The sequence below is a fragment of the Dioszegia hungarica genome (genome assembly GCF_025882075.1).
Source record: "Dioszegia hungarica strain PDD-24b-2 chromosome Unknown MKK02contig_11, whole genome shotgun sequence".
NCBI lineage: Eukaryota > Fungi > Basidiomycota > Tremellomycetes > Tremellales > Bulleribasidiaceae > Dioszegia > Dioszegia hungarica.
In genome coordinates this window covers 620,238-645,530 of record NW_026515771.1, presented here as the reverse complement: position 1 = coordinate 645,530, position 25,293 = coordinate 620,238, and the positions used below count along the sequence as shown (strand labels likewise).

Below are 25,293 nucleotides of genomic sequence, written 5' to 3'. Positions count from 1 at the left end.
TGACGTTGCCGACAGGTCAGCTGCATCTTGCCGTCTCTTCGCTAGTCAAGTACTGTATCCAGTAGTTGAATCTTGATATTGTACCTTCTCCCACCCACAATCACCGTACGATCTGCAAGCCATGGTCCTCACAGTCTGCTTTGATGTCTTACAGACATGCTTCTCCCTCGAGCCGCTCGTCGACGCTATGGAGGAAGTGATGGGTGAACAGCTCCGCGCTGCTGGTTCTGGACCTCGCTCAGTCGTGCTGGACTGGTTCCACTCTGCCCAGCGAGACTTTACCGTATGTCTATCTGATAGGCTGATACTTATGTCCAGATGCTCTCGGTGATCTCTGCGCCCCCTCCGCCCATCGCACAGATCCTCAAGCTCACTCTTCCCCGAGCACTCACATACGCGCTCACCTCTACCCACCCCACCGATGTGTCCCTCACGTCCACTTCCCTCCCCTCGCTCGACAAGATCACGTCCACACTCACATCCCTCAGCCCCGCTCCTGGGCTCGTTGAGGCCTGGACAAAGCTACATGAGGCGGGCGCCAAGGTCATCCTCGTCACCAACGGCTCGGAAGCCACTACGCGCGGATACGTCAAGAATGCGGGGTTGGAGAAGCTGGTCGACCGGGTAGCGAGCTGCGATGATGTGGGTGCAGCCAAGCCGGATGCGAGGGTCTACGCCCGCGCGCACCAGGTGTGCTTCGAGGAAGGGGGCGTGAAGGATCAGGGGGACAGGTGGTTTGTCGCCTGCCACACCTGGGACCTTGCCGCTGCGAGGTACAATGGGTGTGTTGAGCTCGCTACGGGGACTTGAGGAGGAAGGACGAGCTGACAGTCCAGATTCAAGACCGGACTCGTGCTATGCGAGCAGCCTCCAATCGGGGAGGCAGATCGCAAGTCGCTCACCGACCAATACTGGGGTCTTTACGGAGGCAAGCCAGACGTCGTGGGTGCAGATCTGGAGAAGGTGATTAGTGAGATACTGGAGAGTAGGCCGGCTTAGCTGCGACGAGAATTGTGCATCACTTTAATATCATGTATGACGAGTCCTGTGAAGAAAAAGAGCAGGCCTCGGTCAATCCAAATCCAGCAAGTGCATACTACGATCAAAATCTAGATTAATACAACTGGCAAAAAGACCAGACCAAACTTGGCTACACCCGCACCCTATTTCGATACAGCTTGAACCTTCTCCATCTAGTATGCCTTGACACCCGCAAGCTGCAAGGCCCGGTCGGAGAGGACGGCGGGCTTGGTGACCTCAGTTCGCTCGTCATCGCGCTCCTTGGGGAAGATCTTGGAACCGGTCAAGCGGAAGAGGAGGGGGTCGTGCGAAGTGAGGTGACCCTCGGCCATCATCTTCTTGCGAAGGTCGAGCATCTCGGGCTCAATGTCGGCGGCGGGCTTGTAGCAAACATCTGCAAAATCAGTAAAAGACCTTGTCGGAACAAGAATGACTTACAAGTTGCTACTCGCGGTTGGTCACCCCGGGCAGCGGCACCGTAGTGGATACACCTCGAGTCCCAGAGGATGACATCACCAGGTCCAGCCTCGACCTTCTTCCAGGTGCACCCGCGGTCGTAGAACCACTGGAGCTGACCCTCGGCCGCAAAGTGGTAGGAATCCCGCCATGTCCAGCCCTCCTTGGGCATGAACTCCTTCTCGTGAGTCTCAAAGTACTCGTTGTAGAGTGGAAGGGAGCCCTCTAGGACCATGAGACCGCCGTCGTTGGGACCGTTCTCAGCGAGATTCATGATGCCCTGGACGCAGTGCTTGAAGCGACGGTTAGGGGATTGGTCGACGTGGGGCCAAGCGGATCCACGGTCGCCCTCGAGGTCCTCGGCGGGAAGGGGGAGGGAGATGTTCATGCCATCTGTACGTCAGCTCCGCCAATGGGATGCGGAGCAAGGGACATACCGACGGAGCAGAGGAGTTCCTCAGTGTTCCAGATCTTGGCAAAGACCTCGATGAGAGCGGGCTCGGATCGGATGTCCCAAGCGACCTGCTCCTGACCAGCGCAGTGTCCTGGTTATCAGCAAAGTGCGAAAGGCAGATCAAACGACTTACGGTTGTAAAGACCACCCTTGGAGAAGTAAGGGAGCTTATCTACGCGCCAAGTGGACCGGTCGTCCTTCTTGAACCCGTTGCCAAAGCCCTCGAGCCAGTTGTACATGCGGTCGACGTAGCCGGCAGCCTTCTCGGCGGAAATGACATTCTTGACAACGGTGTACTGAGTTGTCAGCGATGGGCCTTCAAGGTAGCAGTGGCGACTTACGCCCTTGGTGTCGAGCTCGGGGAAAGCCTCGGCGCTTGGCTCGACGTGGTTACCACGAAGACGGAGGGAGCCCTTCTTGGGATTGGTGTAGAGGGGGACCGGAAGGGTCTGGGTCTCGGTGTTGATGGGCATAGTGGCGATAGGTGGTGTATGACTGCGTAGGGAGATGTAAAAGTTGTCGGGCGGAGGGGGCGGAGCAAATGGGGTCGCTGCTCTTATATCGCACCAAGGCTCGTTCGCCCGACCGGTCCATCCGGCGCCTTGCCCCCCACACGGTTTATCCGGGCGGAGGCCGGCTCTCAGCGGGGCTTTCGTGCGGGAGTGGGGGAGCGGAAAAACAGTTTTTGTAATGAAGCGAGGGTTTCATTAGAATATTCTGCCGGAAGGGGAATCTGATATTGTAGCGTCATTACTCCGAGGTCTATCCGAAGATCTTCCCAGCGAGAGCCGCGCTATCAGACTACGCTTTCTATAGTGAATAGGCAGGCATGAATCCTTGTGCATTACGTAATACTCGTCGCTGCGGTTCTATAGCTCAGTTGGGAGAGCATTCGACTGAAGTTTCCAGTCTTTTCGCTTACTGCGAGTTCGAAAGGTCCTTGGTTCGACCCCGAGTGGAACCAGCTTTTTTGCTGCTGGTCTCCACCCTTTTTGGCTTCGCTTGCATGTCAAGAGATCATTGCAGCTCAAGCAAGGCAAGGCGAGGCGGCATGATTAGATCAGATCTGGGGTTTTGACGGATGTTTCGACTATGTTTCGCCACACTCGTTCGCCACCCAAGATGTATGCCGTAAAGCATGCCGTAATCGCCACGGGGCAATTCATTCATGCTAACCAGCAACACCTCATTCCTCCGTTGTCCATACCCTCACTTTCGCTCACGATGCCACCCCCGCCCGACCCCTTCCACGTCCTCCGGACCCACTCCGCTTCTCTGGCGTCCATCGCTTTTGGTGGCGGCAACACCCTTCTTTACTCGGGAGGCCAGGACGGATTCGTTTCCATCACGGATCTCCGAACGCGGCGGTCTATACTCTTTTGGAAAGCGCACGAAGGGGGCGTGTTGGGTGTGGGCGAGTGGGACGGGCGTCTTATCACGTCAGTACCTCTTTCACATCCAAAACCTTTTTGTGCCGAGATGGAAGGTCGCGGACAGATCTCGAAGAGGAGAAAGGAAGGAGGAAGGCGGACCAAGCTGATCAACGCAAGATAGTCATGGCCGAGACAACCTCATCCACATATACGACCGCCTCCCCCTTGTCCGGCGAGCGGGACAGCTGAATGGCGCACCCACCTCCGGGTCCGGCCTGGAGATATGGAAATCCCTCAGTGTCAACTCGCTCAACTTCTGCGGATTCACCTTGCTCCCCATCCCCGTCTCGACATCCGTTCCGGCTTCGTCGGGGTCGAGCTCGGCCGGTGCACGGGCAAAAGGAGACGGAGAGGCGGAAGCTCTCCTAGCAGTCCCAAACCTTCTCGATACAGAGCTCGCGGACATCTACCACTTACCGTCGATGCGCCGACTACACGCGGGGGTGAATACGCCCAAAGCCAACCAGAAGGGCAAGGCCAAGGCGGGTCCGGCGGACGCGACGCGCTCGGGGTTGATCATGTCCCTTCATCTGCGCTTCTTACGCTTGGAAGCGGCCATGGCATCGTCGTCGTCAAAGCACGGAGATAGGGAGCAGGGAAAGCTGGTGCTTGTGCTGGGATACGAGGATGGACGGGTGGACATGTGGGGCATGCCAGTGGATACCGGCTCAACCGAGGGAGGAGAGGAAAGCTGGCGCGCATTCTCAGATGGGAGCGGGCAGGTGGGGAAGCGGGGATGGGAGGTCATGTGGAGTGGGAAGGGGCATAATGAGGCTGGTACGCTTGACATGGCTAATACCAGGGCAGAGTCGGAGCTGACTCGACAGTGATGGCTATGGCTGTTTCGTCTGATGCGAGGTATGCGTATACCGTCTCGGCGGACCATCTGCTGGTGAAATACGATATGGCGCGAGTAAGTTACGCTCCCTTTCCTCTGCCGGCGGGCACAGCGGGATCAGGCGGGCTAGAGAAAAGCTGACCCTTCAGGCGCTCACAGACCCCTCCTCCCAGAATCTTGTCACCTCCTTCTCTACCAAACAAATCGGCAATGCGTCCCTCGCAATCTCCTCGTCCGACACCATCCTTGCAGTAGGTGGATGGGACGGCAAAGTCCGCCTCTTCTCAGCTGCATCGGGCAAGCCACTCGGGACGCTGGGATATCATCGCGAGACGGTGCAGTGCTTGGCCTTTCCCCAGGGAGCGGAGGAGGAGACGGGGGAGGCGGAGGTGCTGCCGGACCCTAGTACGATTGAGCTGGGGGAGGAGGACAGTGATGACGACGATGGGCCAGGGGGACGAGGGGGAGGGAAGGAGAGGTGGTTCGTTTCGGGAGGGAAAGATAGGCGGGTCGCGCTGTGGGAGTTGATGGACTTTACTAGAGTGGAAGGCGGGGGCTGATACGTTCGACTTGATGCATAACTCTACGAGTACAGATTACAAACTGCTACGCGGATGACGATACCAGGATGCGTGTTGACTGGGTTCTATCAATACAATTCTCTGATGCAGGACGGCGAAAGTTATTGGCGGGTAAGGGACGGCGGGATGGCGGAATCGCAGGAGAGGGAGGACCTTGGGGCATCAGGAAGGTGGGAAGGATGGGGGTGGTGGATGCTTGGTACCGCCGTCGGAAGCCCATGGCGGATCGGCGAAAGAAGGGGTAGTCATCCAGCTCGGTATACCGGATGACTGGAGTGGATGGGGAGCGGAGGCGGTGAAGAGGGTGCCATAGTCGAGCGGGAACTTATCGACCGGTGTCATCTCGCTCGGGCCGAATAAGCTGTCGCATCAGCCGAGAACGAGTATTGATATTAGAGAGACTCACTTTGAACCGTTGAAGGAGATGGGACCAAAGGCGTTGGCGTCTAGACCAAGCGCTACTTCCGCTGGCGAGATTTCCGAGGCGTAGCAGCGGGGTAGGGGGAAGAAGGTGGGGATGGAGGAGTTAGCGGGGGTGTGGGAGAAGTATCCGCCGAGTTTGTCTCCAGCTGCGAGGTTGTCTCCGGCTGCGAGGGAGGGGATTTGCTTGTCCGGTGCCGTCCAGCTCGGAAGTGGCGGGAGCATAGACCTGCTCGAAAGACATTCGCTTGCCTTCGAGACGCGAGAAGCGGCGGGGTGGTTGCCGAGATGGGGAAGAGGGGGAAGAGAGGTGTGGAAAGTCGGCCGAGGTGGGACCGCCGAGGTGTTGGAGATTCCGCCGATGAGTGGTGCGGTGAAGGGGGCGGGAGGAAGATGATACGACCCCAAGAAGGAGGAAGAGGGAGGTTCGTGCGCGATCGAGTCGTAGCGTGTCCGGCCGTCGTTCTTCAGGGAGAGGTGGAGTGGGTCGATCGTGGCTGTGCCGATCGAGGTGGACGGGGGAAGATGAGGTTGGAGCTGGTACGGTTGGTATGGGTACGAGAGTACCGTGGTGTAGTCCTCGTCGAGGACGAGGTGGGGAGGGGGAAAAGGAGGTGGGGGGTGAGTGGGTGCCGGGTATTGCGAGACTCGGAAGGATGAGGGGTATAGACCCTGCAGCGTCAGTCATGAATCCCGCCCGGATAATGATCATGGGACTTACCGGTACAGTCGGCACCGCGGGTACAAGCCAGACAGCGGGAGATGACCTCTCCGCTAGCAGCCTATACCCGCCCTCTCCTTCCGCCGCCAACATCCCGAGCTCCTGGTCCGTCGCCGAGAAGATGGGGAGGCTTCCTCGGCGCTCGATCGACACAGTCCGAAGTTGGCGCGGTGGCGGCGATGGTGGGGCATGGGAACGGGGTGGGACTTGGGGAAGGAGGAGAATCGAGGTGGGGACGGAGGGGAGGCCGAGCGCAGAGGTGGCGAGAGTCGGCAGACGCTCTCGTCGCGATGCCCTGGGTCTTGAGCGGGCGGGGAGAGGAGGTGCTGGTGCTGCGATCGGCTGTCGGAAGACGGAGCCGGAGCCGCGAGCTTTGGGAGGGAGGGAGGGATCCGGGCGGGGGGCTGGGGCGGTATGGGGAGGGGGAGAGGGGGAATCTTCGGCGGGGGGAGGGTGGGAGAAGGGCGGAGGATGGACCACGCGCTGGCCGGCGGGAGCCCTGGCCCACGCTGGCTGAGGGTATCGCGATGGCCCGTCGGCCTCGGTCATCCGGTCGAGGTTGGACGCTGAGGGTCAGTCACCATGTCTGGTGAAATGAGGAAAGGTCGACTCACCGATGTACGCCTCCCCGACCGGTTGGGGCCTCGGGTCCGCCGAGCTACCTTCTCCGAGCCCTCTGCCTTCCCGTCGTCGCCGTTCCGTTTCCGCTTGGTGCCGGAGCGGTGGACGACTCCGGGGTGGAGCGGGAGGGAGGTGGTGAGAGGGTCGCCGTCGTGGTGGGGAGGGGCGGGGGAGGAGGGGAGGAAGAGGGGGATGTCGCCGGCCATGGTCCCGGGAAGGCGCTTGACCTGGTCGGAGTGAGTCGACTTTGGGTGCCAACCGAGGGAGGTGGCGCGCGTCGGGGGTGGGCGAAGGGGTCGCGGAGGTGATGTGGCGGTGGAGGTGAGGGTGGTTGAAGAGAGGTATCGCTGAGGGAAGAAGTGGGTTTCATCCTCGCCCTCTATACTAGTCGAGGGCGCTTCGAGTTTCGAAAACCTCGCGCCCGATGCTGCGACCTATCGATCTGACGAGCTGACATCGACGCTAGCTTATTGCTCCTTGCCCTGCACAACATGTTGAGTGAGCAGCAAGGATCTGGACAGCATGGTGACTTCCCTCTCACGGCGGATGGGTAGTCACCTCCCCAACATCAAAATCTGCAATACCCGGAGATAAGTGTTCCGAGAATATGGTGAGAGCGGGAAAGGCGGAGCATTCTGCAGTACACGCTCGGAGATGGCGGAGATTGTAAAACGTTAATTGTAGAGACGTCTTTCCCCTTTGCTTGGGTGTTTCAGGCACGACGGCGAGGGGGAAGCGAAGAACATCAAGGGGGGTCAGATTAAATCGTTTTAGATCTGTGTGGGTGTGTAGATATCAAAAGAGGGTCCTCCTTGTACAAGCGAGATCCGATCTCGAGCATGACGACCCGCGCAAAGCTTTACCCGTACGACCGATTGATGACGCTGACGGAAGACGGGTCGCTATGCAGGCTGTGTTAGAGGGCTATCAGCTCTGGATATCTCGATGATGCATCTCGTTGGCACTCCCAGTGAAGTCCATGGACCAAGCGGCTGGGGTCAAAGCGTCAGCGCTGCGCTCGGGACTTTGGGGGGCGCCAAGATCAGCCCAAGCCTCATGTCAGCTTCCGGGACCCCCGGCATCAGACTGTCACAGCTCGAATCAGGGCCGCAGCCGGGGTCCTCCTCACCACACACATCAAAGGATGGGGCTTATGTGATGATCAAGTGTAAGGTACGGAGGGATGAGGGCGATAGAAACTGAATTCGATGGCGCCGTGCCTTCGGAGCTGCTCGGCTGCTCGCGAGCGCGGAGCCGCAAGACTCGGGGGAGGGAGATGGAACTCCATGTCCGAGCAGCGGCTTACCTAAGCTGGATGACGAGGTGGTATTTTCTGCGCAACACAAGCTCACTGAGGTGTCTTGAGCGGCCAACATCCTCACCATCTTGTCACCATCATCCGCTCAGTCACACACCGAAGCAGCCTCACAGATCCACAGACTTCTGAGCTGTCATATCCATCAGCCTAAAACCTCAGCTCGGGGGATACCGATCGCCCTCGTACAGCAAAGATGCCGACCACACGCCGCCAGTCCGCCGGCCCGTCCACCCCTTCACTCGCCGCCTCATCATCCACTCCCAAGCCCTCATCCTCCCGCTCCCGTCGTTCCCTCTCCCACACGCCCTCGCAAGCGTCCCACACCAGTCACAGCCACGCTCATCATCGCTCGGCAGACGAAATCATGCTTGACGAGGCTGAGCAAATTTTGCACCACACCCCGGCGCACCACCATCAGACGGCGGACGAGCTCGCCATCGCCGAAGCGGAGGAGATACTCGGTTCTGGAAATCTTGATTCCCCAGCGCTCAGATCGGGGAGATTGAGGAGTGAGACGCCGAAGCCGTCTCCGAGAGGAAGGGCGAGGTCGGAGGTTGTTGTTGAGATTCCGGTGGGGAGGGCGGGGAAGAGGGGCCCGAGGAGTAGTGGGCTGAGTATGCAGAGCAAGGCGTCAGTGGAGACGGATGAGGAAGAAGAAGAGGAAGAGGAGGTGGAGGAGGTGGAAGATCGGGAGCAGGCTTCGGCTCTTTTGCCACTCGAGGCAGCTGCTCAGGGCGAGGCGGAGACGGATTCTGCACCAGATGAGCCGGAGATGCTGGAAGAGCAGCAGGTGGGCATTGGAGAGGATGCCATCATCCCTCAAGTCGTTGCCTCTGGCGGGACCACTCCAACCACTACATCCGCCGATCTCGACCTCCCCCTGCTCAACACCTCGGCCACCACGGTCTCTTCCTCCAGGTCCGCCTCACCCGCTGCCGATGTGATCGATGCCACCGGCGACACGTCCTCTGGGTCAGAGACTTCCTCCGCATCAGACTCGGATGATTCCGATTCGTCCTCCGCCACTTCGGATGAAGAGTCAGAGTCAGAGTCGGAGAGTGAGGACGAAGACGCAGAAGAGGAGAGGATGGAGAAGCTCTTGGCTGCAGCGAGGAAGACTGCCATTTCGCGCGCGAAGCCTGCTCCTGCTGAGGGTGTAGTGGGAATGGGAGACGAGGATATCCTCCACCTCGACGCGGATGAGGATGTAGTGGATGCGTAAGCTCTCCTTGCTCTATTGACGACACAGTAGCAGAGCTGACAATTCAGGCCCATACCGCAGATGACCATCCCTGGCCTCCCGGCTCCTTCACGCGTATCCTCAAGCAGCGGTACCGCCCGAGCTGGACCATCTCGTCTCAAGCCTCGCTCGGTAGCGTCTGGGAACCCTGCGCCGAGTCTGAGCGGGAAAGGCAAAGAGAGGGCGGTGGAGCTGGATAACAGGGAGTATGCGCGCCCGCTCACCAAGCGGGAGAAGGCGAATGTGAGCTGAATGCTCTTTCCGGATGACAGGGAATCCAGCTGATACTATAGCAACCCAAGAAGGCCACCCCGTCAGAACTATGGTCGACTCTGCCTTCGGCGCGCGCAGATCTCCTCCCGCAGATGAAGCGCGATTACCAGGCTCTGGCGCTGGCGAATAGTATGGACCCAAAGCGGTTCATGAAGGGTGGGCAGAAGGTTGGACGTGTGCCCGAGAGCTTCGCTGTGAGTTACTTGCCCCCTTGGCCCATTAGTCATCTCTTGCGCACGATCTGTATGGGACCTACAGGGACTGAGTTGACCCACAGATCGGTACCGTAATGGAACCGGCCCCGCCCACCTCCCTAGGAAACGACGCGATGACTCGGGAACAAAAGTACAGGCCGCGGCGCAGCTCGTCCAAGGTGTCGTGGAAGATACGGGCGTTGGGGAGTATGCCAAGCGCAAGTTTGGGGATCTGCAGTGGAAGCGGATGGAGAATGGGCGAGGGAAGGGGTGGAAGAAGCGGACCAAGTGGTAGATGTGAGTAGGATTGGTCGGCAGGAGGTATGGAGCTGACCAGTCAGGGGTACAGCTGCAAGGTATACTGCATGCATGGTAGGTCTCTATTCTGAGGTGTAACGGCACGCTGATGTCTGGAGGTCTGGCTGTATATAGGTTGCATGGCTGTATACTAACGAGTCTGGGAGACTCTGCTCAGAGCTGAGCTCGCCTGCTCAAGTGCCACACTCGCACAATCCCGATCTTTCCCGAGGGCAAAAACTTTATATTCCGCAGTTGGCTGGTTGAAGATTTGGCTTGGGTGGCGAAAAAATGACAAGGGAAAGAAGGGAGGGTTACCCTGATTGGTTGAATGGCTCGGGTCAAGCACAACACAAGCACTGCACTCTGGTGCACCCAGAAAGCCATAGCCGACGCCTTAGCTGGCGGTCAGGCGCCCATACATACACACCCACAGCCATGGCAGGCAGCGGCCGGATGGTGACCTCCTCACGGCGCGCAGGGAGGATCACCAACAAGTCGAAATTGCTCATTTACCGGGGGTCGGATAAGGTCGATCTGGCCCATGCCGAGGTCGTTTCGTGGACCGATGGGGATGGCGAAAGCGCGCCGAAACATCAGCATGTGGGGGCCAAGGGGGTGGAAAGTGGGGAGATGCTGGTAAGTTGCTTCCTGCCTTTCATTTGGTCCTATGCATGCGGGGGTATTGGCTTAGTAGCCTGGCGAGCTACAAGGGGGAGAAGGGGGAGGGGCCGGTTGTTGGGCCTGGTCGGAAAAGTGGCTGGAAAGGGAGTTTCGCCGCTTTTCGGGTACTTCCTTCTTTGACGCGTCTTTGCTTTGTTTCTGCTTCGGCTATGGGAGATCAGGCGGCAGGCACGGGTACGGGCGAGGCAGGGCTATCTCATGCGCGGTCTGGCGTGCATAGGAGCCCATGCAATGCTGGCTCTGGAGGGGGAAGAGCGATAATTTCCCCTTTCGGCAACTTCTTTGTTGTGACTCGCGGAATGTGGAGTTGGACCGCTCACTGACATCTTAGGAACATCATCTCCAAGCTGCCCTCTCCTCACATTCCCTCTTGCACTCCCAAGCGACCACATCCTCTCCTACCCCCTCCTCCCGCCTCAAGTCGGACCAAGCCAACGCCGCCGCTTCCTCCTCCACCGCCCCGCCCGCTGCGCTCAACTACCACATCCCCACGCCGGACGCGACAGGGCTCACGGTCACCGCGGACTATGTCCGGCTCTACCAGGCCCCCTCGCAGCGGTATCAGGAGCCGAGCAACTTTATCCGGTTCTCCGATACCGTCGAGGAGGCTTCCGGCGGATGGGGCGGACTCGGGTATTGCATGGACGACGAGGATGAGCGGTGGCTGGCCGATTTCAACGGGAAGCAGCAGGGAGGCAGTGGGAGTGGGGGTGTGGGGAATGGGGCCGACCCGGGAGCGAGTCCGGTGAGGGAGAAGGAGGGCAAGGAGAATGTGCCGGTGTCGGCGGGAAGGGAGAGGCGGGGGAAGGGGAAAGATAAGGAGAAGGAGAGGGAACAGGCGGCACCACCACCACCCCTGGTCATCACCGAGGAGGCGTTTGAGTATGTCATGGGTGTACTGGAAAAGTACACGGATGATAATGTTCCCACTCTCCACACAGTGAGTAGCGACCACACCGAGGCACGGCATTGCTGACCGACAGGACCTCTCTATCCTCCCCACCTTCGCCTCGGTCGAGTCCCTTTTCTCATCCTCCATCCCCGCCTCCTTCCTCCCCTCCAACGAGGTTCCCCGTTCACTCCCTGAAACCCCCGCGCTCGTCCGCATGGCACGCTCCATCTACTCTCATTGGAAATCCCGCCGAGAACGCCGCAAGGGCCGCTCCATCTGCCCTCAGCTCAACTACGACGAAACGAACGATGGCGACCCATACGTCTGTTTCCGGCGTCGTGATATCCGCGCCACTCGTAAAACTCGACGTACCGACAATTACTCTGTCGAGCAGTTGCAAAAATTGCAGTATGAGTTGCGGTCGGCGCATTCGATTGCGGAGATGGTGGTCATGCGTGAAAAGGAGAAGAAGAAGCTTTATGATGCGGAGCGGGAGGTGTGGGAGGCCAAGTGGAAGTTGTTTGAGACCAAGAAGAGGTGGCCTAGCCTGGGCATCACGAAGGATGAGGAGGAAATCATCACCGGTCGAATGGCGCATGGAACCAACACCGCCGCGTCCAGCACGTACGGCGGAAGTATCTCCATGTCTGTCCTGAACGGGCAGCAGGCGTTACATTCGAGTCATCCGAATATCCCTCGACATGGTAAAAAGACGGCGGATCGGGAGAAGGAGGCAGAGAGGGAGAAGAGGGAAAAGATGCAAGAAGTGGCGTCGAGGGGCGGGGATCGGAACGGAGCGGGAGCCAGGTGGTATGCCCCCGAAGAGCTCAAGGCGAGGATGTCGGTATTGCGGCAGAGGCTGGACGAGGAGATGGCGCAGAAGCGAGAGAGGGATCACGATTGGGACGATGCGACCGATGTAAGTTCAAGCTCTCAAGGGATGGACAAAGCTGACAAGGTAGATGTCGTATCAGCCCCTTCCAGCAGGTCAGGCCGAGCATGCTTTCCGGTCCGTCACGTCGCTCGATTCCCAATGGGCCAGAGAGCACAATGGGGATGCGTCGTCCCGGCCGCCAGCGTTCCGGCTACGGATCGGTCGTGGCGGGGTCCAACATCTCGATCGTCGACAACACGTCTCTCAACGATCCCGCGGCTCCCCTCCTTCCTCCCCCTCGGACTTCCCGGGGTGGCTTTTCCCAGACAGCCTCTCATCCCGCTCCTCCCGCCGCCGTCCTACCTCGATCGACGACGACGAATCGGACGACTCCTCCAGCAGCCCGCTGAAGCGGCGCCGGCTCAACGAGTCGTGGCGGTACAATGCGGACAGCGGGGGCGCTATCGGCGTTGGGATGGGTCTAGAGGAGGACCAAGACCAAATCATCATCGACGACATGGACTCCAAGTACATTCGTCACCGCATCACCCTGCTACACGAGGGCGACATGTCCAAGCTCCAACCGGACACCTCGGCGATCAAGCAGGCTATGGCGAGCATCGACGAGCCGCGGGAGCTACCGCCCATGCCCATCTTTATCCGGCCGCCCATCAACAATCAATTCCTCAGCCAGCAGATGCAGCAGCAGCAGCAAATGCAGCAACAGCAGTTGCAGCAGCAGCAGATGGAGAACCTGCACCGGATCCAAATGCAGAATCAGCTGCAGGCGCAAATGGCGATGCAGCAACAGCAGCAGCATGCGGCGGCTGTTCAGGCCCAACAGGCCGCGCAGATCCAGCAGCAACAGCAGCTGGCAGCGATGTCAACGCCGGAACTCCAGTCGTCCTCCCTCCAGGCCCCTCCGGCATCCCGCATGGCCGCCAACGGATCGACGAGCGGTACGCCGGTGCAGCACGCCCAGATGCTACCGCCCCAGGGTCAGCCAAACGGTCGTCCGCCCGTCAAGCGCACCGCGTCTAACATATCCGGTGTGAACGGTAACGGAAACGCCATCGCCACGGGCTCGATGCCTCCCCCTTCCCAAGCTCCCCTCCGACCCCCTTCTGCCTCGCCCAGCAGCAACGGCCTCCACCCCCCTTCGCAAGCCAATGGCCAGTCCCCACAGATGGTCAACGGCACCCCACTCCTCCCGAACGGCAAACCCCTCAACATGGGGGCGGCCGGTCAGTCTCAGCCACTCGACGCGGCCACGACCCAGCGGATCATTGCTGCTCGTCAGCAACAGCAGCAACTCTTCCAGAATATGCAGCAGCAGCAGCAGCAGCAGCAGCAGCAGGGGATGATGGCTATGCCTAGTCCGATCGCCAATGGCGCCAATGGGAACGGGATGGCCGGGTCGGACATGTCGGACTCGCATATCGCGAGTCTTACAGCGATGATCGCGAGTACCAACAATGCGCAGCAGCAACAGCAGCAGCAGCATGTTCAAATGCTTCAGCAGCAGCAGCAGCAGCAAATGCAGAATGGCGGAGGCGGTGTTGGGGCTCAACAAGGATCAGGCGGGCAGAGCGTGATGGACATCCATCAGCAGGCGGCGGCGGCGGGATTCCCGAATGCCCAGGCATATGTCAATAGCAAGCGGGCGCAGCAGCAGCAAAGGCAGTTGCAAGCGGCAGCGCAGGCCCAGGCTCAGGCGCAGCAGCTGGCTCAGGCCCAGGGAGCGCAGGGACAGGGGCAGCAAGGACAGGGACAGGCGCAGGCGCAGGCGGTACCGATGTCGCAGAGCAGTTCGAGTGCTTCCTCGGCCACCCACCCCAACCCTCCACCTAATCCCACCATCAACACCAACAACGTCTCCACCCCGAACCCCTCTGCCAGCAATGCCAACGCGAACGGTGCGACCGCGCAAACCGCCAGCCCATCCCTCCCCACCGGCCACCTCCAACTCAAACTCCCACCCCACGCGAAAGCGAGGCTGGCGGGACAACAGCAGGTGATTGTTCAACGGGCGCAGTAGTTGGTCGCTCCTTCTGGGTCTGCGCCTACCTCGGCTGGCGCGCTCCCATTCCGCCTCGTCGACCCTACTCGGTTTCACCACGGGCTCTCGTCTACCTCGGACCAAATCTCCTCGTTTCTTGCTCCATCCTGCCCGCCCGACATACCTACATCCCACATCCTCGACCGGTCCGCTATACAGTATACTTGTAATACCACCCTTCTCCCGTAGACGACATGACGACGACCAAAAACCTATAGATACAACCATAACTACCACCCCCACTCAGGCAATCCGGCCAAAGTCACCAACCAAAACATTCTTACAATTCTCGGCGGGCGGCGGTGGGAGGTTGAGAGGAAGCCGGGGAGGCGTGAGGCGCGGGGGAGCGGAGGGGTAAAGGGGTGAGGGGTAGAAGGGTGAAGGACATTTTGGATGACGGGGAGACACGGGAGAGCGAGAGACAATAGGGATGGGGGCTGGGTGGTGGGTGATCGGCGCATGAGAAGAAGAAGAAGAAGAAGTCAAAAAGGCAGATTCAGGTAGTCAGTAAAGATAGTAGCGGTCTAGGTAGATAGGCTTCTGCGTTGCTTGATGAATAGCCTCCAAAGTAGTACTCGCACATGCTGTCTCAGAACAGAGTACCGGTCCCAGCTGGCTGACCATCGTGCCCTTGTCGTTAACAGCGTCGTCAACGCTCTTGGCTGAAGTGAAACACCGTGCCTGAATCTGACCGCCATACCTCGAGTTGTGATTGCCTCAACCGACTTTGAAACTACCATTATCTCTGGTCCATATATCCATATCTTGTGCTGCCTATCTACATCGGATCAACATCTTGTCATATCACGCCTTCATTGTCCGGGGTCTAGGTCCGGATTATAGCCACAATGTCCAAGCCCAAACCTATCCGTCCTTCCGAGATTGACCGTATGTCCCGTCCCGTCTGCCTCCCTGGGCCTTCATCCGGACTGACCATGCTGACCTCCTGACAGCCCTTACGCAACTATGGCACGGTCTTGTCGACACCCTCCGCCTCTTACCATCCGTACCCACCTCGTCCCGTCCACTAACCTTTGAGACTGAGAAGGAAAGGGAGAAGGAGCTGAAAGCCGCCCAGCGGGAGAAGAAGGTGCTCGATGAGGCATTTGAGCAGGTGAATAACCTCTTGCGTGCCCGGAGGGGTAGTGATGGGTCTCTCAACGTCGATGTGGGCGGGAGTGGGGGCGGGGCACAAGGGATGCCTGGAAGAGGAACAACGGGCGGTCCCGGTCCTGCCATAGGGAGTGGAGGTCAAGGAGACAGTAAAGGGGAATCACCAGCTTCTGCGGCGCTCGCTACGCTCAAGCGAAAGCGGGATCGGCGACTGTCCATCTCTGTCTCCCCCGCTCCTCAGGTCCCACCCCAGAGCGCACCCGTCGAAAGCCTATCTCTGCCTACGCGCCTCGACGCCGGTCCGGGTCCGCGCTCCGCCAACACACCAGGCGGTCATCCCATGTCGGCCTCTCACTCGCATACCGGTCATCATGGGTCCGCGCTCCTCCCTGGTTCAGCTGCTGCGGCGGTACGGGCCAATTCGCCGCTCTTACCATCACGAAGCGGCACGCCCACATCGCGACAGTTGACGGGTCGGGAGAAGCGGGATTTGATCTCGGATCAGCTGCCGCTTCAGAAAGGACGGAGGGTGCTGTTCAAGCAGCCGAAAGACAAGAAGGAGGAAGGGGAGGAGGAGGTCTGGATCGTGGGCACGATCGTGACGTGCATTGGAGGGGATAAGAATCGGTATACCGTCAGAGACGCGGATACGGAGACTGACATGTAGGTCGCGCGGGATTAGGCGATCGATCGGCTAGAGCTGACTCCCAGAACCTACAACACCACACTCAGATCGATCATCCCCCTCCCTGATGCCTCCCTCCCACTGACCTCCTCCGCCCACCCGTCCAATATCGACGACTACCCCAAAGGCACCCAAGTCCTCGCGCTCTATCCCGAAACGACCTCCTTTTACCCAGCCAAGGTGCTCGTACCGCCCTCGAGGTCGAAAGCGGACGCGGGGAGGAAGGTGTATCGCGTCTTCTTTGAGGGGGATGATGTGCAGGCGAGGGAGGTCGCGGCGGGGGATATGGTCTTGGTGAGTGCTTTGGTTTTGCGTTTGCGTATGACTAGGAGAGTGTCATCGGGGCAGACTTGACGAGAGGGGAAGGAGGATGGGGTCATATGGGCGTGGCTGACGAGTGCAGCTGCCTGGCGCAAACTAATGATTCTGCGTGCCTCTGCTGTATTTATATACTGTAAGGATCTTGCGGACTGTATGTACACCTTGGGCATTGTCGACGCCCTAGCGGGTGTAGAAAGCGGGATTGGCTGAGCCACGTCGGGCAGCCTACGACAATCCCAGGGATGACATTGCGCGTCTGCTGATTAAACTCATCAAAGGACGCAAAGGACCGGCTCATATCGACGGATGAGGGAAATCCGACAGACATCAGCCCTTCACTACAGCGTCTGCGGCTCTAGTAGGGCTTCCTTTGTTCTCATCCTCGCTGAGTGGTCAGCTGGGCTTCTCACACTCACTCACTCATCTCGCCATCCTCTTTCCCTGACTTCCTGATCAACCCACTGTAACACTGCACATTTCACACCCTGCCCCCCAGCATGTTCGGGCACCACCCCCTCCACCCCCTACTCCACACCTACCCCGGCGCCTCCTTCAAAACGCACCCATTCGACAATGGCAACCTGAACGGCCCGCACCTCGCCGCCGCGTCCGGCGGGGACTCGTTCGGCTACTGGGCGCACGTTCCCATGGAGCTCCCTGGACCGATGGATTGGGGGTTGCCGCCTGCGGTGTTGGCTGCGCAGGAAGGAAGGGGGACGGGGATGTATGGGCATTTGGTTACCGGGCAGGGCATGCCTTTTAATTATGGGTGGCCAAAGTATGGGCCGGTAAGTCTTTGTCTCGGGTGAGAAGAAGGGGTGGTGAAGGGGGGAAAAGGGAGAATATGAGAGAAGGGAGGGAAGCTGACAGGCTAGATGCCGCTGAAGCCGGAACTGGGAGGGTTTGGTGAGTGATCTGCCTAGAAGGCGGGATAATAAGGGTCAGCGCTGATGAGTGCTCTAGTTGGGAAACTCAACCCGTACGGCCGCAGTTTCCCTCATGGATTCTGGAAGACGCTCAACTAGGCGAGGGGGAGGATGGCGAAGGCGAAGACGAAGAGGCAGATGTTTGCGGAGAAGGGGACGAAGAGGTAGACGAAGGGGAGTGAGGAAGCAGATCAGAATCTCCGGAGAAGGCGGAACAGACGAGGTAGGAGGACCACGAGAGAAGGAGCATCCATGCAAAACCTTTACTGTGCGCTTCCAAAATCATCTATACCGCCCCTACGCCAGTGTCGTCTCCCACTCCACCCCTACCCACTCCTCCTCGAACCCCTCACAATCCCCCTTACACCCAAACACCACGATACTCCCCCACTCCATCCCCTCCCCTCCCGCTTCCTCGCCCGCCAGACGAGCCAACTCCTTCTTCCTCTCCTCTTCGCTCTGCGCCGATTTGCCCTTCTTCGGCGCCTTCTCCCCCGTCGTCGAGAGCGTCTCGGGCGACAGGTGATTGATCAACGAAGGGACCAGTTGGAGTTCGAATACCCTTGGAGCGGCGCACCGGGGACATGGGGGAACCAGGGAGGACGAGGGCTTGAAGAAGGTGGATGGGGAGGGGTCGTCGTCTTCGGCTTTTTGGGCGCGGCAGGCTGCGGGCAGGCCGGGGAAGAGGGATTGGGTGAGTGAGGAGGTGGTTGAGTAAGGGAGAGGAACGCCGCCGAGGTCGTACCTGCTCGTCAGCGGGTCGAGGCGGGGCACGACAGATAACGTGATTGGGACTTACCGTAAGACTTGACCACCCGCACCATCAGCCTCGCTGATGCGCTTGACGAACCGCTCGAACAGCGGATCCACGCCGGAAGGGAAGAGCTGCTCGAATCGCTCATCCCTCCACTCAGCCTTCTCTTCGGGCGACTGCTCGTCGTCGTCCGAATCGAGATCGACCTCTTCGGGCGGGGGGAGGTATTCGTCCGTTGTAGAGAGGTACTGTGGGGGTTGGTATGCTGGATGAGGAGGGGAGAGGGTTGATGTCGAGGCTGAGGAGATGGAGAGGTTGGACAGCTCCGGGACAGGTTGAGCCTGAGCTGGAGCCGACGCAGGAGCGGCGAAAAGATTGGCGCCAAACAGTCCACCCCCACCGCCTCCGAATAGAGCAGAACCAGCGGGTTGCGCAGCACCCATCTAGCGGAATCAGCACTGCATAGCAAAATTATTACAACATCTAGCAAAACTGGCCGACGCACAGTGAACGGATTCTTCCTCCTCTCGTCCGCTAACCGCTTCTCTTCTGCCTCCTTCTCCGCCCGCATTTTCTCTACATCCGCGACATACTCGTCATTCCGCCGACTGGCACGCCAGGCGCGTACCGACCCTTCCTTGCGCTGACATCCGCCGTTCGGGCACGCAAAGACGTAGAGCGTCCGATCGTTCTCGCCGCCTTCGGGCGGGCAGTAGACTTGCGCCAAGAGCGGGATGGGCGCAGAGCAGGATGCGCAGACCAAGTCAGAAGAGAGCGGAGGGGTCGAGAGTGGGAAAGTCGGGTACCCGCCGATCAGGGAGATGGCGTATGAGGTACGGTCGGCGTGATTGGCGGATATGGGACCGTCGGGGAGGGCGAGGAGGGCGCTTGAATCGGGCAAAGAGGACGATGAGGATCCAGCGGGAGATGACGGGCTCATTTTGGGATGATCTAGCTTGTCAGCGCGGAATTCCTGAGGTTTCGTCAAAGATTGGCCAAAGAGAAGGAAGAGTCAGAATAAAAAGTCGCCAAACTACAGGTACAATCGGCATTGCCCACATCTTGGCCACATCCCCACTCCAACACCATCCTATATCCCAACGCAAAGATCGATCCCAGAGCCCAAGACGGACACAGGACCAACCCCGCGTCGAGAGGACGGGAGAGCAAGAACGGGAGAAGAGGGGTTACGTCTCGTCATCTTGTGTTCATCATTGTGTTGAAGAAGGGGAGGGGTGAGGTGGGCCAGAGTAGGGAAGGCGAGACTTACTGGTATGATGGGTGAGTGGAAGAGAAGAAGGAGATGGGCGATGTAAATTTGGACCAAGCAGCCTCGAGCAAGCTCAGCTCCAGCTGCCCGCGAGTATTCCCGGGATAAAAACCTGAAACTCAAGTCATTCGCCCAACTCCGAATCGGATTCGCCACCCGTGCCGTAAGGGACCCCCCTCACATTCCTCCACTTGATATTAGTCTGGCCAGCGCGTTCGATACGTGCTCGCTCACCTTTTGCATCTCGCGCCTTTTGTCCGTCTCTCCTTCTTCTAATCATTAGGGATATCCTCCGCCCGCTGTCCTTTCCTTTCGTACATCATCCTTTCACACAGCGATATATCATGTCTTCATCAAACGCTGCAGCGGATGCTGCCTGGGTTGAACCCACCAAGAATGACAAGCCGAGCAAGTGAGGCACCTTTCTTTCCCAGGTTTGATGATGGGATGGGATGGCAGTGCTGATAAGGCAGGGATGCGGACTTGAAGGTCAGCTTCCGAGCACCGTCACTTCTCCCACTGACGACGATCAAAAAGCTGATGATTTAGCACGCCTGGGCGTTCCTTCGCGTCGGTGTCGAGCACATCATGACTCGGTATGCCTCTCCCCCTTCGCAAAGGTTGGACCTACCAAGCTGACCCTCAGTCTCCACATGGGAATGAGCTACTCGTACTACATTCTCCTCTACACGGCGATCTACGACTTTTGTACGCAGAACCGCCCGCACACCTCTGCCTTTGGTGCTGGACACCGAGGCGGGGCCAGTCTGCAGGGTGCGGACTTGTACCGCAGCTTGCACAATTACCTCTCGGACCACTGCAAGCAGATGCGCGAGGTGAGCTTTGATGACGAGTCTACAGTCCGGCGGACGCCACAAATTGACAACTTGTAGGAAGGCGAGAAGCTCTCAGACCTCGAGCTCCTCAAGTTCTACGCCAAGCAGTGGGACCGATACACCACCGGCGCCAACTACGTCAACAAGATGTTCAACTACTTGAACAAGCACTGGGTCAAGCGCGAGAAGGATGAGGGAAGGAAGGAGGTGTACACTGTCTACACTGTCAGTTGACTTTGGCCGATTCCGAGGGTGTGCTGGAAGCTGACTTTTCAGCTCGCCCTGGTGGCGTGGAAGCAGAACTTCTTCAAGCACCTCAACCCGGGCGCGGGCGGTGTCTCCCGCCTCACCCAGGCGCTTCTCAAGCAGATTGAGCTCCAGAGGAACGGCGAGCAGGTGGACTCGGGTCTCCTCAAGCGCGTCATTGACAGCTACGGTGGGCTGCCAGGCTCTTCTCATTGAACGAACCCCAGCTGACATCATAGTCTCTCTCGGTCTGGACGAAGCCGACGCTCAGCGCTCCAACCTCGAAGTCTACAAGGAGCACTTCCAGGAGCACTTCATCGCCGCCACCCAGGCGTACTACAAGGCCGAATCTACCGACTTTGTCGCCAACAACTCGGTCAGCGACTACATGAAGAAGGCGGAGGACAGGCTTCAGGAGGAGGCGGATCGTGTCAACTTGTACTTGAACGATACGACCAAGAAGGATGTGAGTCGGTTGGATGCGATACATCGATATCGGGCCGTAGCTGACTTCCGTAGCTCAAGGAGACTTGCGAGAAGGCGCTCATTGCTGCTCACTCGGACATTATTGTCGACGAGTTCCAGCCGCTCCTCAACGCCGACAAGAACGATGGTAATCTTTCAAAAGCTCGACGACTGTACGGCACAAGCTGACAGGATAGATCTGACCCGGATGTACGGTCTCCTCATGCGTATCCCGAACGGTCTCGAGCCTCTCCGCAAGAAGTTTGAGGAGCACGTCAAGCTCTCTGGCTGCGCGGCGGTCCAGAAGATCATGCCTACCCCTGCGGCGGGGGCTGAGAGCTCCAAGACTGAGTCTGTGGTGATTAATTGCTGCCCTGGTAAGGCGAAGGAACATAGCTGATACCCCAGGACCCCAAGGCGTACGTCGAGGCTCTGCTCGAGGTGCACTCCAAGTACTCGGACGTTGTCAATGGACCGTTCCGCGCCGAGCTTGGCTTCAACGCTAGTCTCGACAGGGTGAGTTCGAAACCTCTCGACGACCAGGTCCGAGCTGACCCATCAGGCCTGCCGCGAGTTTGTCAACCTCAACCCTGCGGCCAGCAACTCGACCCGGTCCCCCGAATTGCTCGCTTCGCACACCGACCAACTCCTCCAGAAGAATAACAAAGAGGTGGATGCCGATACCCTCGAAAAGGCGCTCGAACAGGTCGTGAGTTGTCTGGCCAACGTATGATCATCAAGGTCCCAAGCTGACTTCCCAGATGGTCGTCTTCAGGTTCGTCACCGACAAGGATGTCTTCCAGAAGTTCTACGGGAAGAAGCTCGCCAAGCGTCTCGTCAACCACACGTCTGCTTCGGACGACAGCGAGAGTTCGATGATTACCAAGCTCAAGGCGGAACAAGGGTTTGATTATACCAACAAGTTCACGAGGATGTTCCAGGGTGAGCTAGTCGTTTTCCGCTCAAGAAAACAGAACGCAGAGCTGATGATATAGATGTCAATCTCAGTCGGGATTTGACGGAACGGTTCAAGGAGAAAGAGCGGAGCCAGGGTATCTCTTCTGACCGTAAGTCGTGGCCTGCGATGAGCGGAAAGGCAAAAGCTGACAAGATAGTCGACTTCCAGTGTCAAGTCCTGGGGACCAACTTCTGGCCGTTCAATCCACCCGCGACGGAGTTTACTATTCCTCGCGAGATTTCACCGACGTTTGACCGATTCGTCAAGTTCTACAATGAGGCTCACTCGTACGTTCCTCTTTTCTCCTTGAGACGGACATGCACATGCGCTAACGATCCCAGCGGTCGAAAGCTTACGTGGCTCTGGCACGTCTCCAAGAATGAGCTCAAGACGACCTACCTCGCTCAGAAGTACATCTTCATGACATCGGCATACCAAATGTCGATCCTCACTCAGTTCAACGAGAGCGATACGCATACGTTCAAGGAGCTGCAGACGGCCACGTCGATCGCGGAGGGGATTCTCAAGCCCCAGTTGGTGGTGTTGGTCAAGATGAAGGTGTTGCTCCAGGATGACGATACGTACGAGTTGAACCTGAGTGAGTTTTGTCTGCGCATCCCCTGGCTATGGGCGTCAAAGGAGCCAGCTGACCAAACAGACTTCAAGGCCAAGAAGATCAAGGTACAGCTCAACCAGCAAATCAAGTCGGAGCAGAAACAGGAGCATACCGAGACATTGGCGGCAGTGGATGAGGACAGGAAGTTTGTGTACCAAGCGACGATCGTCAGGTTGATGAAGTCGAGGAAGGTGAGTTTCTTGGGTCTGCTCTTTGATACTCAGAGGGGTTTGAGTGAAGCTGACACGATAGACCATGAAGCACCAAGCTTTGATCCAGGAAGTCACCGCTACGATCTCTACCAAGTTCACGCCCAAGATCCCGGAGATCAAGAAGGGTATCGATCATCTCATTGAGAAGGATTATTTGGAGCGTGCCGAGGGGTCGAACGATACCTAGTGAGTTGACACGTTCGCGTCGCCTGCCTCGGATCTTCGAGTTGGGTCAGGGTGGACAAAGCTGACGATGCGCAGCAACTATCTCGCTTAGGCGTCTGAAAGATCTATGGTCTCGTCCTCGTTCTCGTTTCTGGTTCTGGTTCTGGTTCTGGTTTCGGGGTTTTAGGTCTCGGGACCGCCCTACCGACTGTCTCTTCTACCTTCTCTCATCTTCGTAATCTCCCCTCCTTTCGTCTTCTCTCCTCCACTCTTTTCCTGGGTCTCTCTCGCGGTGTATAAATCTCGGGCTCGTCTGCCCTGTTCATAGGTCTCGTCTATCGTATAAATGTACTGCTTAGGTATGTCGGACGGTACGGCATGGGTCGACCTGGATTGAGACCGCTTTGTACTGACCGATTCCGGGTGTTCGGACATCAGACAGGGTCCTTTGACGGATACTCTGACTGACCTGCCTTTCGCGAATACTGACTCTGACCCCGCCTTTCCCTCCCGCTGATACTTCCTTTGTTCATCTTCTGTCTCGCCTGACTTGATCCATGCCCAAAGGCAAAGATGCAACTCTCATTCGACCCACTCCAGATCCTCAACAGCGCCATGTCTTCAGCAGCCCAGATACCCGTAACGGCATCCTCACCAGCCGCACAGACCTTGCCGATCGATACCGCGGACGGCGCGCCGACACCCTCGGGTCCGTCATCTCCACCTCCTGTCCTCACTTTCCCAGTCTCAGCTCCAGCCTGGGCCAAGGAGAACACTTCGCTCACACTCTCCGACTCGTCCGAGGCGAAAATGACCCGCTGGGCTCAAGGGTGCCAGGCGATCTTTGCGGGGTTTGTCGTATCGGCCCACCTTCAGCATGTGAGTCATACTGGGCGCTAGCGCTAGCGGGACGTCTGGGAGCTCCGATTCGATGTTCGGGTCTGGACTCAAGCAGGAAGGACGTGGAAGCCGGTCGGCTACGTATGAGCGACAAGTGAGAAGCCGAGCTTGGCTGACGATGCAGCTCAGCCCTACGATCGCCAATTTTGGCGGGACGGCGCAGATGGAGATGATCCGCTCGACGCTGGAATGTATCCAGGACGAGATGGACAACAGGAGGGATGAGGGGAAAGGAAATGGTACTGGTGACGGTGCAGTAGCTGCGGTCTCGGCGTCAGCGCCGCAGTCTGATTTCGCGGGTAGGTCAGAGTCAGCTGGTGTTGGCGCGGTCGAGACTGCCCAGGAGGGCACGAGGGCTTTGGAGACGCTTCACGCGGTATTGAGCAGGCCAGACAATGTGAGTAGCTCACTGCGCGCAGACTGGATCGGATGCAGACTGATCAAGGTAGAGATACACTCGAGCCATCAGTCCGCCGATCCCGGGTGCGATCCGGCCTACACAGCTGCAGCTGCGCGTTCAAGCAGAGGAGGCAAGATCAGTGCCGGCTCCGGAGCCCGAAGAGCGCGCCCAAGCCCAAGTCCAAGTCCACGCACAGGCACCGACATGGCCAGAGCAGGGTGAGGGCGGTGACGGTGCGCGTGTCAAAGTCAGCGAGATGGAGGAGGGGGCGGGGATCCGGATCTTGGAGCAGGAATGGAAATTGACGGGGAAAGGGCCCGGGGCCGGGGCTAAAGTGTTTGATGTGAGGCAGGACGGACGGATCGCACCTCCTCATCAGGGGGCGGCGAAGTGGTGGAATATGTAGAGCAGGCGGTAGAGTAGATAGCTAGCAATTGTGACTTGTAAGATTTCATACGCAATCTTGGCGAGTAATCGATGAGCGATGATGAGCAACCCCACATTTAGTCGTTCTGCCTTGTCATACTCATAGCATAGCATTAGTCTACGCTGCCACACCGCCACACTGCCGCCACTGTGACACCAGACGCGGATGATCTCGGATCTCGGATCCTGGCCCTTCGGCATTCCTCGGCCAGCTAACGCCTCCGCGCGCACACCGGGCCGGGTCTCGGCGTGCGTTGATTTCGAATCTGGGGAAGGAAAGCGGGGCAAGGCTGTGAGATGATTTCGATTATCAGCGAGTGAAGCGCGAGCTGCGACAGGAATTCGATAATGGATACCGAATAGAGTACACAGTCATTCAGTATAGCGTGAGCTAGATGGGAAAAGGTGTTGGTAGCATAGGGCCAGCACCGTCATCGTGCTGTCATGGCCTTGCCGAGCTTGGCGAGAAGAATGGATTGATCGATCATTGATGATGATGTACAGAGATGAAGTGGAGCAGAGTAAAGTGGCACTAGCGCAGAGACAGCTTCATCACTGTGGAGCTCTCTTATCTAGGACTAGACCTCAAAGAGACAAGGCCCCTCGCGCGGGCGATAAGAACACA

The 25,293-nt window shown here is 58.4% G+C and overlaps 11 protein-coding genes and 1 non-coding gene across 12 annotated transcripts; 9 read left to right on the top strand and 3 right to left on the bottom strand.

The window, feature by feature from the left end:
• Positions 1-121: 121 nt before the first annotated feature.
• On the top strand, positions 122-999 carry MKK02DRAFT_37693 (HAD-like domain-containing protein; the record flags this gene model as incomplete). Its single annotated transcript, XM_053089747.1, has 3 exons — positions 122-283; positions 319-782; positions 837-999. 3 exons carry the CDS (start codon positions 122-124, stop codon positions 997-999), a joined length of 789 nt encoding a protein of 262 aa, XP_052944595.1.
• Positions 1,000-1,193: 194 nt separating this feature from the next.
• MKK02DRAFT_16499 (uncharacterized protein) lies at positions 1,194-2,403 on the bottom strand (the record flags this gene model as incomplete). The annotated part of the gene is made up of 5 exons (XM_053085646.1): positions 1,194-1,414; positions 1,459-1,869; positions 1,914-2,021; positions 2,064-2,226; positions 2,272-2,403. 5 exons carry the CDS (start codon positions 2,401-2,403, stop codon positions 1,194-1,196), a joined length of 1,035 nt encoding a protein of 344 aa, XP_052944594.1.
• Positions 2,404-2,795: 392 nt separating this feature from the next.
• On the top strand, positions 2,796-2,894 carry MKK02DRAFT_t1. Its single transcript has one exon. It is a non-coding gene; the product is annotated as a tRNA-Phe (tRNA).
• Positions 2,895-3,154: 260 nt separating this feature from the next.
• MKK02DRAFT_16278 (WD40-repeat-containing domain protein) lies at positions 3,155-4,761 on the top strand (the record flags this gene model as incomplete). The annotated part of the gene is made up of 4 exons (XM_053085603.1): positions 3,155-3,369; positions 3,485-4,140; positions 4,191-4,276; positions 4,339-4,761. 4 exons carry the CDS (start codon positions 3,155-3,157, stop codon positions 4,759-4,761), a joined length of 1,380 nt encoding a protein of 459 aa, XP_052944593.1.
• A 183-nt stretch (positions 4,762-4,944) lies between these two features.
• Positions 4,945-6,750, bottom strand: MKK02DRAFT_37690 (uncharacterized protein; the record flags this gene model as incomplete). Its single annotated transcript, XM_053089746.1, has 4 exons — positions 4,945-5,143; positions 5,189-5,874; positions 5,924-6,489; positions 6,546-6,750. The coding sequence occupies 4 exons, from the start codon at positions 6,748-6,750 to the stop codon at positions 4,945-4,947; spliced, it is 1,656 nt and encodes a 551-aa protein (XP_052944592.1).
• A 1,305-nt stretch (positions 6,751-8,055) lies between these two features.
• MKK02DRAFT_37689 (uncharacterized protein) lies at positions 8,056-9,864 on the top strand (the record flags this gene model as incomplete). The annotated part of the gene is made up of 4 exons (XM_053089745.1): positions 8,056-9,080; positions 9,132-9,345; positions 9,396-9,531; positions 9,653-9,864. The coding sequence occupies 4 exons, from the start codon at positions 8,056-8,058 to the stop codon at positions 9,862-9,864; spliced, it is 1,587 nt and encodes a 528-aa protein (XP_052944591.1).
• Positions 9,865-10,304: 440 nt separating this feature from the next.
• On the top strand, positions 10,305-14,354 carry MKK02DRAFT_16485 (enhancer of polycomb-like-domain-containing protein; the record flags this gene model as incomplete). Its single annotated transcript, XM_053085639.1, has 6 exons — positions 10,305-10,505; positions 10,882-11,262; positions 11,305-11,490; positions 11,534-12,361; positions 12,405-13,045; positions 13,973-14,354. The coding sequence occupies 6 exons, from the start codon at positions 10,305-10,307 to the stop codon at positions 14,352-14,354; spliced, it is 2,619 nt and encodes an 872-aa protein (XP_052944590.1).
• An 869-nt stretch (positions 14,355-15,223) lies between these two features.
• MKK02DRAFT_37687 (SGF29 tudor-like domain-containing protein) lies at positions 15,224-16,594 on the top strand (the record flags this gene model as incomplete). Its single annotated transcript, XM_053089744.1, has 4 exons — positions 15,224-15,263; positions 15,329-16,151; positions 16,200-16,467; positions 16,577-16,594. 4 exons carry the CDS (start codon positions 15,224-15,226, stop codon positions 16,592-16,594), a joined length of 1,149 nt encoding a protein of 382 aa, XP_052944589.1.
• A 397-nt stretch (positions 16,595-16,991) lies between these two features.
• Positions 16,992-17,519, top strand: MKK02DRAFT_16628 (uncharacterized protein; the record flags this gene model as incomplete). Its single annotated transcript, XM_053085659.1, has 3 exons — positions 16,992-17,282; positions 17,370-17,400; positions 17,458-17,519. 3 exons carry the CDS (start codon positions 16,992-16,994, stop codon positions 17,517-17,519), a joined length of 384 nt encoding a protein of 127 aa, XP_052944588.1.
• A 198-nt stretch (positions 17,520-17,717) lies between these two features.
• Positions 17,718-19,114, bottom strand: MKK02DRAFT_34320 (programmed cell death protein 2; the record flags this gene model as incomplete). The annotated part of the gene is made up of 3 exons (XM_053088908.1): positions 17,718-18,165; positions 18,220-18,617; positions 18,680-19,114. 3 exons carry the CDS (start codon positions 19,112-19,114, stop codon positions 17,718-17,720), a joined length of 1,281 nt encoding a protein of 426 aa, XP_052944587.1.
• A 674-nt stretch (positions 19,115-19,788) lies between these two features.
• MKK02DRAFT_37684 (Cullin) lies at positions 19,789-23,054 on the top strand (the record flags this gene model as incomplete). The annotated part of the gene is made up of 18 exons (XM_053089743.1): positions 19,789-19,856; positions 19,918-19,933; positions 19,994-20,040; positions 20,091-20,280; positions 20,338-20,505; positions 20,557-20,716; positions 20,766-20,992; positions 21,046-21,139; positions 21,189-21,349; positions 21,400-21,507; positions 21,554-21,700; positions 21,753-21,933; positions 21,987-22,058; positions 22,107-22,236; positions 22,291-22,547; positions 22,608-22,756; positions 22,818-22,963; positions 23,039-23,054. The coding sequence occupies 18 exons, from the start codon at positions 19,789-19,791 to the stop codon at positions 23,052-23,054; spliced, it is 2,337 nt and encodes a 778-aa protein (XP_052944586.1).
• Positions 23,055-23,515: 461 nt separating this feature from the next.
• Positions 23,516-24,648, top strand: MKK02DRAFT_27950 (uncharacterized protein; the record flags this gene model as incomplete). Its single annotated transcript, XM_053087444.1, has 3 exons — positions 23,516-23,821; positions 23,967-24,239; positions 24,292-24,648. The coding sequence occupies 3 exons, from the start codon at positions 23,516-23,518 to the stop codon at positions 24,646-24,648; spliced, it is 936 nt and encodes a 311-aa protein (XP_052944585.1).
• Between the last annotated feature and the right edge of the window lie 645 nt (positions 24,649-25,293).